Here is a 13,835-nt window from a genome sequence, read left to right as displayed (position 1 = left end):
TGGTCGCGACTATCCACGAGACCCTGTGGTTGGCCTTGGTTGGCTGGCCATCGGTGGCCACGCTGACCTTGGTTGCCCGCAGGCACAACTGGCCTTGGGTGACTACGAATAGCTACGGCTAGCCTTGCCTAGCATTGGGAAGCCGCGTCTAAGCTTTGTCAGTCACGGATGGGCTTTGCCGACCGCGCTTGGCCTTGGTCCGCCACTCTTGCCTTTGCCTAACCGTCGGAGTTTAACTAACGAGTTTATGACTGGGTTGAATCAATTTTTGAATTTTGCATCTGGTAATGTTGAGTATAAATGGATGACAATAAAATAAGATGTTTATGCAGAAAAGTTTCTAAACTGCAATAAAGTTTTAGAATACTTTTGTAGACTTAGTTTTACCTCAAATTACTATAATTGAATATGTCATGATGAATCATTCAATGAGGATTATGGATGAAATATATGAGTCTCAGTTAGTGTAAATCGGAGTTATTATAATCAATTAAATCTATATCAGAGGATGATAATTGATGAAACTAGTTAGAATTTCATTCTCGAAACACATGGAACAAGTTCTAGTTGTCCTCTAACAGTTGAATAAATGTTTACTACTTATACATTATCGTTGGAGGAGGTAGAAGTATCAGGTGTTGATAAAACATATCTCCAATTTTAAGAAGTGTTAAGTGCTGCAAAGGAACCATTATGGGCAGGTTGTGACAATCACATTAAATTATCTCTAACCACAAGACTGTTGAATGTCAAGGCAAAGCATATTATGTCTTAAGATTATTTTAATGATTTTGTTCAAGATATTGGAGAGGCATTGGTATGTGATCACATACCGTCCAATGTTTTTTACAGTATGAAAAAACTTATGAAAGAATTAGGTTTTCTAGTGGAAAGAATTAATGGTGGTAAAAAGATCAATACGCTCGCCCCTGACGCCCCCGTCAACCTGTCCCAGGGCCAACATGGAGGAGGTAAATCACGGGCGGCTACTAGCCTTTGGAATAATGACTAGCACATAAGGGAGGCATTTACCTCAGCTTTGCCAAGATTCGAACCCCAAACCTCAGGGTGACAACACCTCATGTGCTAGCCACTAGACCGTCCCGAGGGGACCTAGTGGAAAGAATTAATGTTTACATAGATGGTTATATGTTATATTGGGGAGATGATGAAGATGTAGATGTTATAAATTCTGTAATCAAAATAAGTACAAGACCACCATAAGGAGTTAACAGCGATGTAAATCAGATAATTAGTTATTTTATTTACCTTAAATGCCTAGGGTGCGTTTAGTTCAAATTATCATGTATAATCTCAGTTATGTGACAACCTAAATAATGGTATAATCTAATTTAACATTTACTATATTTCCCCTTGTTCAATTATCTGATTAATTTTTTAAAAATAAATTTAATTTAATTAAATTATTATTAATAATTATTATAATAATATTAATTAATAAGTTAATAATATATATAATAAATAAATATAATTGATTTATAATATTTAAAATTTAAAATCAATGTATATATATTTTAAAATATAATTAGATATGTGATTAACTGATTATATATATTTTAAATTTATATATATTTAGATATGTGATTAAATTTTTTAATTTGTTTCCCTTTTTTACTGTGCTTCTCCCTCATGCTCGATTTTTTCACGCTGACATCTCCCATGCGGCAACACCTCCTCCTCTGCAAGTGGCCAGCGCATCACAAGTCGGTTCTGATCAGTAATCGAAGAGCACGGACGCTTATGAACCATCTCCGTGAAAAGGAAGCGAAAGTGATTGACGTCAGAGGGATCGACGACCTGTTTCTACTTTCTACCCCAATCTCCTCCATGACGGTGTCACGCGACCCCATGGGGTTGGGCAGGATCTACCGCACAGAGCGCATCGTGATGTTGACCTCGATGAGCTCACGAAGGTTGTATGAGGCAAAAAGGAAGATGCCCCTGGAGGCAGCAAGGAAGTAGAGGTCCTCGCTAGGGATTCCACATTCATGACAAGGATCTTGAACCACCGGTCGAAGCAGTCATTAAATCCACATAGTACAGAATCCCTGAGGGGCATCTTCTTGTAGATGAAGAGCCATCCATCACCACGATTGGAGGGTCCCTCATAGAGGCGGTGGAAGTCTTGAGCAGACACGAGAGAGGTGAGTGCCTTGGACACAGAGAAGCTTCGAGAGGGTGAGGCGGAAGAAGATCTCGAGGAGGAGCTCAAAGGGGAGAAGGCAGATGTCGACGACAGTGACATCATGATCGACGTCCCTCATAATTTGCTCCAGCTCTTTTCGAAGGGTAATTTTGAAAAAAAAATATTGATAACCGCAGAATTGTGGAAAACCTAAGGTTTTCAAGGTTTTCTGATTCCGAGTTATATTCCCTGATTGTTGTCGTGGCGGGAATGTTGCATTATCAAGAATCACTGATTACTTAAACCAAATAAGATTGTCGGTGATAACCTACTAAGGTTATAATTAAGTAATAACTCCCAACCAAACACGCCCTTAGGTTACAAAGGCTTTATACATCAAAAACAACTTTTGAACACATGACTTGACATGCAAATCATCAAATAGAAGAGGGGCCCATGTGTCATCCATCAGATCATGAAAATTTTTTGATAAAACATATCCAAAATTTGTAAATAAGACTTGAAACATTAGATTATGGAGGAAGTAACAACTTTTGCACCTATTGTTAATACATATATTATGGATAAAGTAACAACGTTTGCATTATATTATATTAAGCATCACATTATGAGCAAAAGACAAAGAGAGGAAAGAAACAATGAGGGTCCTATTGATGTCAATTTGAAGTCATTCTCAATTTGTAACTATCTTGATTGACCAAGTATACCATATAAGCAGAGATACTTAATTGGTCAAGAATGGCAAGTAGCCCAAACATATAATTTTCTAAATTGTCTAGAAGTATCATCATATTACAAGTTAGTATATATTTTCTGTAATACTATATTTCTTATGTCATAAATTGTTTATATTATAAATTATTATTTTTTATGTTAGGATTTTTTAAAACTTATATTATGAATTGTCGACACAAGAGTTTGATCGTTTATACAAAGAAGAATTTGCACCATAGTTCAAATCATGTATAAATAAACAATCTAAATTTAGTTTATACATATGCAGTCTTTTAACAATTAGCGTATTTAACTTTCGGTTCATGCTAATCAAGCTTACCTTAAACATGATTTGTTAATATATCTATCATTGGGTCCAAAAGTATTGCTACTCATTTGGCTAGTATATTTCATAAATAGATATAATTTTCATACTCAAGAATATAGAATGAGTAATACGACAATGAATATTGGGGGTTGTGTTCAGTCGTTCAATGATAAAAGTGCAAGCAATATTTTTTATGATTTACTGAATGAAATTATAGAAGTAGAATATCCTAATCCAGAAATACGAGATCGCTGGTTTGACCCTATCAGAGGAATGAAGGTGCATCCATGACATAATTAGTTGAAATGAAGCATAAGAAATTGTATAAAATATATGAATCATTTACAACAAATAATTCAAATATTCTATGTTTTATATTCTAGTATGAAACGTAACAAAATTTATTGGTAGCTAGTTTGTAAAACAAAAGCATGAACAAAAAATTGAGAAATGTTGGGAAGACATTGCATATCAACAAAAGAAAGTTATGACTATATTTTAGACCGAGGTATATATTATTCCAACATTACGAGATCTTAGTGGAGTAGTGATAAACGTTATGCAAATGAAATTCATAAGAATGATGATGATGAAGAGGGGAGAGGATGACAATGAAGATAGGGATGAGAAAGACAATGACAATGAAAACTTTGATTTTTGATAATGATATGTTTTGTTATCTTAATTTAACAAAAATTATCATATTTTATTCATCTTGTCATCGTAGTTTTTACACACATTCCGATATCTCTTAGTGAATATAGTAAATTTTTTTAATATTCTTCATTATGCATCAAATTTATAATTTATTTTATCCTATATTTGAATTTTTAGAACATCTTTCGACGGAGTGATCGTAGACGGAGTTTTCACAGCCAGTCAGATTCAGCATTTGTCATCAAGCAAGACCTTCTCATGCACCTTCACCACTACCTTCTATTCACCTTCGCTACTAGTACCCATCCATCATCTTTCCCCAGATACTCGATTATTGAGTTGAAAGGCATTCAAAAGTGTATAATTCCTATAGAGATTTGTAAGTACTAAAAATTAATTTATTTTTTTCAACTATCATAATTTTTAACATTATTTATAACTTTATGATAGGTTTGAAATTTTTGTACATTTAATTCATAAGATTAATAAAGTCACGAATAATCATTAAAAAAAATTTCAATGACTTATACAAACATTGCATTATCCACAAAAGAGATAAGACAAAGTAAATTTAAGATATGTCTTATTCAGTTTATATTTAAATAAAAATAAATGTATATATATTTTTTCTATTGTAGTAATCATTCATTTGAAAATCTAATGAAGAGTTTAAAATAAAAAGAATTTTCAAGAAAAGATTTAGCAATCACATCTAACATATATTTAATCATACCAAGACTAAAGGAAAACATCATCTTATGTCACCGAGTAAATTGGACTATGATCTATAATTTTAAAAAAAAACAAAAAGAGCAAATAAAGGAGTACAAATAAATTAAATTTATAATTCTGAAAACTCATATACAACATCTGTAAAAGACTATCAATATCAATAAATATAAACATGCAAATTGATAATTTTTTTTAATTCTTCCACTATATTTTTAATCTATTTCTTATAATTTTATTATTTCTAACCATATTTTATTATACCAAGTAAATAAAATGGAAGTCATTATATATAGACACTATTACCCAAATATATTGCCCCAGAGATTATGATACGAAAAAAAAAAAGGTGCCCCACAATTTTTCAAAAAATAGAACTTTTATTTTATTTTTCTATTTTAATTCTTTTTTCTTCAGGACCAACCCGATTCAAAGATGAACAATTTTCATTATCCTTTTAGATTCTATATTCCGTCTTTTCATATTGAAGAGTTCTATACTTCTAACTTCGGTCAAGAAATATCTTTATTTTAGATCTAACAGTCACATTATAAATATAGATTATTATCGTCGGATTTTCTTTCTTTCATTAAATATTATATACTATTTTATATTACATTATATAATATATTCTATATTACATTTTTACATTATATATATATTATTACTATTACATACAATTACATTACATATGTATATCATTATTACAACCATATACCACTACGAACAACCAATTACTTGAAATAAAAAAAATTCAAACAAAAAGTTTTATAATCAACAAAAAGAATTGTTAATGAATTTAAGATCCATTATATTATACATATAAATTAATTTAATTTAATTGTGTAAAGAGTAAATATAATATAATAATATCTTTGATGAATTATTAGAAATAAAAAATTATTGATTCACATATTTTCATGATATTTGTTTATTTTGGTTTATTTTCTATTATGAATCCAATAATGAAAATCTTATAAGAAATTTAAATAACTTTCTATTCATATATTAAATATTATGAAATTATACATAAATATATAAATTATCATCCAAATATCCACAATTCAAATACTTGACAAATTTATAAAAAAATTTCTTCCAAATAAAACACATAATTAAAAAATATTGAGCTCCTAAACTACCCACTACGAGCACCCGATTTACCCCAAGCCAATAATCCTAAGCTCAATATTATCCAATCATCCAATCTAATTAATCATTTTTTTTAATTACCCAAACATATAAAATCACTTAAATTATATTAAAAACTAATTCTGGAAATCTAAGAACTCAGATTAGTAATATAAGACAACACGATCAAATTCAAAACACATTACATAACAACAATCTAACTACGACATTATACTTTGGAATTATTTCCAGTAAATAGGCATCTCTAATTAACCACCGAAGCCATACAGAGTCCTTCCCTGCCTCTTTAGCGCGTAGACGACGTCCATGGCGGTGACGGTCTTCCTCCGGGCGTGCTCCGTGTAGGTCACAGCGTCACGGATCACATTCTCGAGGAAGATTTTTAGGACGCCGCGCGTCTCCTCGTAGATCAGGCCGCTGATGCGCTTCACGCCGCCCCTCCTTGCCAAGCGCCGGATCGCCGGCTTGGTGATGCCCTGGATGTTGTCGCGAAGCACTTTGCGGTGGCGCTTCGCGCCGCCCTTGCCCAATCCCTTGCCACCCTTCCCTCTTCCAGACATCGCCGCCTAATCGAGCTCTCGATCGACTGATTTCTGCCCAAATTCGAGGCCGATTTACAGCAAACAAAAAAGATTTTGAAGCTCGAAAGATGAGAAACGTCGATTGAGGAAGAGATATCGGGGATTTGGTGCGTACCTGAAGGCTGCGAGATCTGCGAAACTTGGAGAAAGCGATGGAGTTGGGTCGGGTGCGAGCGGGCTTATATAGCAATAGGGCGATGCGCGCAAGGCGCAACCGTGAGGCGGAGCAGTGTAAAATCTACACCCTTGATTAGCAGGAAACGGACGGCAGATGACGCATTAATAGGGGTCACACGGATCGTTAATGATTTCGCCTTTCCCTCGAAATAAAAAAAATAACAATCAAATTAACTTTTTAAAATTTTATTTTATTTTTTAATTGGCACCGGTAAAAATGGAAGTATGATTAGAATGCGAAGTAAAAAAACACAAATTGACTTTTTCATATTTTAGATGAGATGAGATCTTCTGTCCCTAATTCTTGTATCTCTTTATTGATCAGACGAATTAGATCATATTTTAAAGATGTAGTATAAATCATGAGAATGTCATGACCGTCCGTTTGAAAAAGACATGGGGACATAAAAATCTAGGGACTTGAGATGAGATCCTCGGTCCTCGGATTCTTGTGTCCCTATGTTTCTTTGTCGATCAGACGGATTAGATCACATCTTAAAGATGTAGTGCAAATCATGAGGATGTCATGATCGTCCAATCGGCAAAAGGACATGGGGACATAAAAATCTGGGGACAAAGGATCTCATCTCATTTTGAGATGAGATCCTCTGTCCCTAGATTCTTGTGTCTCTATGCCTCTTTGTTGATCGGACAGATTATATCACATCTCAAAGATGTAGTGCAAATTATGAGGATGTCATGATCGTCCAATCGACAAAAGGACATAGGGACACAAAAATCTGGGGACAGAGGATCTCATCTCATTTTGAGATGAGATCCTCTGTCCCCAGATTCTTGTGTCCCTATGTCTCTTTGTCGATCAGACAGATTAAGTTACATCTCAAAGATGTAATGCAAATCATGAGGATATTATAACCGTCCGATTAACAAAAGGACATGAGGATACAAAAATCTAAGGACAGAGGATCTCATCTCATTTTGAGATGAGATCCTCTATCCCCAGATTCTTGTGTCCCTATGTTTCTTTATCGATCGGATGAATTAGATCACATCTCAAAGATGTAGTGTAAATCATGAGGATGTTATGATCGTCCGATCGGCATATGAAGTATTCTTTTTTTATTTCTATCCAATTATTTTTTTTACATATGAAATTTGAAAAATAACTAATTAACACATAATTTCCATAAATATATCACTACATTATATATAAAAGATCAAAAAACTAAACGATTCTCGAGTTTAATTGTAATTAGAACAACCAAAGCTAATGGGTTGACGAATTTGGACCAGTAAACCCATTAACGTTTTTCAGGGGCCTTTATGTCGGCCTCTAACTTTGTTGATTTTCCAGCCCCAATACGCATTGTATGGGTGTGTTAACCTTAGGGATGTACACAAGTCGAATTGAGCCGAATAGTATGAAGTTCGAGTTCAACTCATTTAAGTTATATTCCGATTCAAGCTTGACTTGAGTTCAAATCGAACTTTTATCACAAGCCTCGAGCTCAGCTCGTTTTGGAATCACCAAGCTCATGAACAGTTCGAGTTCAACTAGTTATTAGCTCAATTATCATAGTTAACGAGTCTAACTCGTTAAGCGAGCTTGGACTCGTTTTCGAACTCGTTTTAGAGCTCATTTTTTTGGCTCATTTTAGAACTCGTTTTGCAGGCTTGCTAAGCGAGCTCGAAAACTTATTTGAATAAATATTCAACAAATCTAACAATTAAAATAATATAACTCAACACATCATTGAAAATCCCAAACTACTACATTAAACTTCCAAACTCAACACATCATTGAACATGTTCACGAGCCGTTTAATCGAGTCGAGCGCAAGTCCGAGTTCACGAGCCTATAAACAGACATATTCTCAAGCCCTTTAAACGAGCCGAGCTCGAGTTGACGAGCCTGTAAATGAACATAATCTCGGACCCTTTAAACAAGCTGAGCTCGAGTTCGAGCTCACAAGTCTATAAATGAACATGTTCACGAGCTCACGAGCCGAATATCCTTGAGCTCGAGCTCGGCTTGAAAAAACTGTCGAGCTCGAAATCGAGCTCGAGCTCGGCTCGATAAGATAAACAAACAAATTTGAACAAACTTTTTATTGAATCGAACTCAGAATAACTCGTGAAAAATTTGATTCATTTACATTCCTAGTTAACCAAATAATTAAATTCATTTATTTAAGGGTTCGTTACATAACCCTTCTTCATTTCTTCATTCCATCTTGCTATATCAATAATGACCATGTTAATTAAATTAGAAAGTCCTCTCGGATGGGCTTAGTGGCTAGCACGTGAGGTGTTACCACAATGAGGTCTAGAGTTCGAATCTCGGTAAAGTCAAGATTGTTAGAATGTATACTAAAAGTCTAGCTTTTGGTATAAAATATTTATCTAGAAATAAGAATCACATTGGTCAAATGTCTACATTTGTGATAAATGTAGTTGTTCAATTAATTTATATTGTAGATAACATGATGTGTGGTGTCACACACAGAAGATCATGTTATCAGTACCTTATAAATTATAAACAGTAGCTCACAACCAAAATGGAAAGGAACAAACCATTAGAAGGTCGTAGTGTAATTAGGTATCAGTTTATCTTGACTGTATAATTACACTAGTACACTTAGAGTGTATTGAGTAGGACCATTTGAGGTCATTTCTTTTATACTGATTTTATAAAGAAACAAAGACCTCGGTTATTATGGAAGTGTGTGCTCTTAATCCTAATATAATAACAAGCACATATATTTGATATTTATTTTTTAATTTATCAATGGGTGAGATTTAGTTCGATGAATCAATAAGCCCGATAAGTTGGGAAATGGTATCACTTATAGTGTGTGTTGTTGATTATAGAAGGAAACTGTGTCCTAGAGATACTAGGTTGATAATGTCTTCAAGAGGAACTCATAAGGATTATCATGTTAAACCCTGCAGGTGGACCTAGTCCGACATGATGATAAGGTTGAGTGGTACTACTCTTGGACTAAGATATTAATTAAATGAGTTGTCAGTAACTCACTTAATTAGTGGACATTCGATATCTTAAACACAGGGAGACTAACACACTCATGATAAGAAGGAGCCCAAAATATAATTTGGGATTGGTGCGGTAGTTCAATAATAGTTCTCTAGTTGAATGAATTATTATTGATAAAATTAAGTTGTGTGTTCGGGGCGAGCACGGGATGCTTAATTTTATCGGGAGACCAAAACCAATTCCTCCTCTCGGTCCCTATCGTAGCATCTTAATTATAGAGTACTATACCCACCTATACCCACCTTCTTACCCATCCTATAGGGGCCGACCAAGCTAAGGCCGACGATGGGTATGTTCATGGGTGAATTCATGTGGCCGGCCCTATTAAAATAAAAAGGAATTTTAATTTTAAAATTTTTCTTATGTGGATAATATAATTTAAAAGAGAGTTTAAAAATTTAAATCCTTCCTTTTATAAGATTCTACAAAAGATTAAGAGAAGAGTTAAAATCTCTTTCCTTATTTGTAGATTAAAAGGTTGATTTTAATTTTGGTAAAAACTTTCCTTTTAATTATATTCATGATTTAAAAGAAAGTTTAAAAATTAAAAATTCTCTTTTATTAGTTTCTACAAAAGATTAAGAAAAGATTTAATATCTTTCCTTATTTGTAGATTGAAAGGAGATTTTAATTTTTAGAGATAACTTTCCTTTTTGAAAATTATCCACATGTTTAAAAGAAATATTTTAATTTATAAAATTTCTTTTTATTAACCAATCATGAAGGGATTAAAATTATTGGAGAAATTTTTATAAATTTCTAGAAACAAATTAGGAAGTTTTAATTTTTGTTTTAATTAAAACTCTCCTTGTTTTGGGGAGAAGAGTGGCCGGCCATTATAATTTGAAAAGAGAAAATTATTTTAATTAAATAAATTTTCCATTTCAATGGCAAAAGAATTAAGGAAGTTTTTATTAAAATTTCCTTATTTGCCAAGACCGAGGATTATAAAAGAGGGGGTAGAGGAGGCTTCAATGCTAACAACTCTATTATTTTTCTCCCTCTTTTCTTCCTTGGGTGTGGCCGGCCCTTTCTTTCCTCTCTTCTCCTTTGTGTGGCCGAAACCTTCTCATGGTGGAGATAGCTTTGGTGGCCGGAACTAAGAAGGAGAAGAAGGAGAGAAAAGAAGCCTCTTTTCTAGCATCCCTTGGAGCATGGTGGTGGTGGCCGAACCTCTTCATCCTAGGAGAAGTTTTGATGGCCGAAACTTGCAAGGAAGAAGAAGGTGATTGGTGGTTTCTCATCTCGGAAGATCGTTGCTCACACAACGTCCGAGGTTAGAAGAGGAATACGGTAGAAGATCAAGAGGTCTTTCTAAAAGGTATAACTAGTAATTTTTATTTCCGCATCATACTAGTTATTTTTGGAAATAATACCAAATACAAGAGGCATACGATTCTAGAGTTTAGAATTTGTTTTCGATATAGTGTTCTTTTGTTTTTTTTTTTCCTTGTGATTTGATTGTTCTTTTCGGTTAACCTAAAGTTATTTTAGGAAATTAAATATTAGCTTTCCATAAAAGATTTTGTCTAGTCGGTGGTGGTTGCTCCCATATCCAAGAAGGTCATGTGCCTCGCCACGTCAGTACTGGGAACCAATTATGGAAATTAATATTTAATGGAATTAATAACTTAAGGTGATTTGAGTCAAACGTGTTAAGTTCCGCAGGAGACCCAAGTCAAAACCTAAAAGAACGAATAGATTAAGTTTTGGATCAAACGTGTTAAGTTCCGCAGGCGATCCAAAATTTAATTTAAAAGAACACATGGTAGCTAGGAAAAGGTTCAGACCTTTGTACAAAATTTTTGTACAGTGGAACCTCTAGGTTTTCCGAGTAGCAACCAACAAAGATAAATACATCCCCTATGTACTAGTCACTATTCCAAAGATTAGTAACCGCCCGTGATTTACCTTCTCCGTGTTAACCCTGGGACGGGTTGGCGGGGGTACTGGGAGCGAGTGTATTCGCCTTTGCCACAATGTTAATTAAATTAGAATAGACGTGTTGCTTTAACATTAAATAGGAAATACTATCACAATTAATATAGTATAGGAATTTTACTTTTTTAAATTTGTCCCAACAAGGTATTCAGTTGGTTAGAGGGAAGCAAATATGCTACAATAGAGTAAGGATCAATTTATAGTGCATAACAAAAAAAAAATGAATTTAAGGACAAAAATTAGATAAAAAAATTTCGTCCCAAATCTGCAATAAATTTAGCAACAAAACAAGAAATCATCACTAATTATGAATGAATTTGTTGGATCGTAGACGTTCGATAGAGGGGGGGAGGGGGCGGGGGTGAATATCGATTAAAAAAATTATCAAGAATATGCAGCGGAATAAGTAAAGCGAAAAAGAAATGACACGAGTAATTTTTTACTTGGTTCAGAGCCTGTGTCGATTTCTACTCCAAGGCTCGCACACAAGGGTGCTTTCGATGGACAATCACTAATAATTTGAAATGTAGATTACAAAACAAGTACAAGAATTATTAGAGAATGAAAGAACCGACAATAAAAAACAATTACAAACAAACTAGCAATTTGTCGAAGAGCTTTCGCAGCGTCGCAGGAGTGCAGAAGAGCAGATCGTGAGTTGTTGTTGGAGCTCCGCCTTTGACCCTCCTTATATAGGAGGCTCAGGGCGCCTCGACCATGACATAGCCGACCCAACCAGGAGACTCCACGTGGCGGCGATGAGAAGATGATAGAATTTGCCTCCAGGCGCCCGGGTATCTCCTGAGCGCCTGGGTACCTCCCGGGCGCCCGGACCCAAGTTTTCCAGCAAACTCCTTCCTGCAAGAAAAACTTTAGTCCGAGATAATTATACCCTGCAACACAGATTGTTACCACAATTTTATAGATAAGAAAAATAATAATTAGATTTCGTCTCTCTGAGACCGAAATCTAGTCAAGATCTCGACTTAGAGTTCCGAGATGGTTCTAAGTCGGATCGGTGCCTAAGTTCCCTTCCCGGGAACGCGTCCTCACAGTCACTCCCCTCTAGTGACTTACCTCCACTTACCTGCCAGACGTCTGGTCAGCCCTTCAACCCGTTTGGACTTCGTGCCAGCTATCCGGTCAGCCCGTCGACCTAGCTGGACTTCGTGCCAAACGTCCGGTCAGTCCGTCGACCAGTTTGGACTTCGTGTCAGCTATCTGGTCGGCCCGTCGACCTAGTTGGGCTTCGTGCCAGACATCCAATCAGCCTGTCGACCTGTCTGGACTTCTCCTGCACACTCGGTCAGAGTGTTAGATCAACAGCAAAACTAACTTAACCTATTTTGTCATTAATCAAAACCTGGATTAGACCGTTAGTGTTAACGACACCAACAATCTCTCCCTTTTTAATGGAATGACAACTTGGTTAAGTTAGTGTAAAATGCAAGTAAAAACAAGCATTAACAGGTTTTTAAGTTAGTTTTTATTTTCAATTTGTTTTAGCTAACTTAACCACCCTAACCCTCCCCCTTTGACATTCATCAAAAAGAAACATTGATCTAAAATATAAAATCTTTGCAAAAATAATGTAAATATAAATCAGATCGACTCAGGGGAAAAGTATCTCTTAACCTTTTTAAAAATAGCTAAGTTGTGAAAAAGATTGTTAAGTTAGACAGATAGCTTTGAAGGAATACTTTTTAACAAGTTTTAGCTAGATTTGAAAAAATGGTTAAGTTAGAAAGATAATTTAATAACTTTTTATTATATATTTATTAAAGAAAAAGGTTAACCAAATTTTCAAAACCTTTAAAACATAAGTTTTATAAAGGTAATTTTACAAAATATTTTCAAAATAGTTTTGTAGGTTGAAAAGATTCAAGTTTTAAGGAAAACTAATTTGAAGAAAAACTTAATTTATAAAAAGTTTTCAAAATCCAACTATGTAAAATCAGGTTTTGAAAAATCTAATTTTTAAAAGAATTTTTAAAAACTCACTTTGTAAAGTTTTAGCTTTTAAATCAAATTTTCAATATTAAGTGAACTCCATTTTCAATTCCAATTTTCAAACACTAAGTCAAAAGTAATCTTTAATTTTCAATTTCCAAAAACTTAGTTCGTAAATTTTGACAAAAAAATTTAACTAAGGTAGATCCAATTTTCAAGTTTAATTTTTAAAATAAAAAAAAACTTTTAAGATTAAAAAAATGAACTATGTTAGTTTCAAAATGTTTTTTTTAAGAAAACTTTTAATTTTAAAAAAATTAATTTCTCCCCCTGAACTTGATATACAAAATCTGTCTAACCAGTTAGCTACTTACTGACTATTCAGAGGATAGCAGCTTTCACTTGGTTAGTCAAGTTAAGTCT

The 13,835-nt window shown here is 34.2% G+C and overlaps 2 protein-coding genes across 2 annotated transcripts in view; both read right to left on the bottom strand.

Moving 5' to 3' along the window:
- Positions 1-6,477, bottom strand: part of LOC122015801 (histone H4) — a 30,218-nt gene extending 23,741 nt beyond the window's left edge. Inside the window, exon 1 of the mRNA XM_042572862.1 lies at positions 6,444-6,477. The gene's annotated coding sequence lies outside the window, so the exon portion shown is untranslated. The remainder of the gene's footprint in view (positions 1-6,443) is intronic.
- Positions 5,891-6,518, bottom strand: LOC122015815 (histone H4). Its single transcript, XM_042572873.1, has 2 exons — positions 6,444-6,518; positions 5,891-6,340 (listed from the first exon to the last, which is right to left on the bottom strand). The coding sequence occupies exon 2, from the start codon at positions 6,305-6,307 to the stop codon at positions 5,996-5,998; it is 312 nt and encodes a 103-aa protein (XP_042428807.1). The 5' UTR covers positions 6,308-6,340; positions 6,444-6,518; the 3' UTR covers positions 5,891-5,995.
- Positions 6,519-13,835: the final 7,317 nt, after the last annotated feature.

This window comes from Zingiber officinale, chromosome 1A (genome assembly GCF_018446385.1).
Source record: "Zingiber officinale cultivar Zhangliang chromosome 1A, Zo_v1.1, whole genome shotgun sequence".
Classification (NCBI taxonomy): Eukaryota; Viridiplantae; Streptophyta; class Magnoliopsida; order Zingiberales; family Zingiberaceae; genus Zingiber; species Zingiber officinale.
Note: the sequence above shows the minus strand (reverse complement) of the source record. Positions and strands in the feature narration are given on the sequence as shown.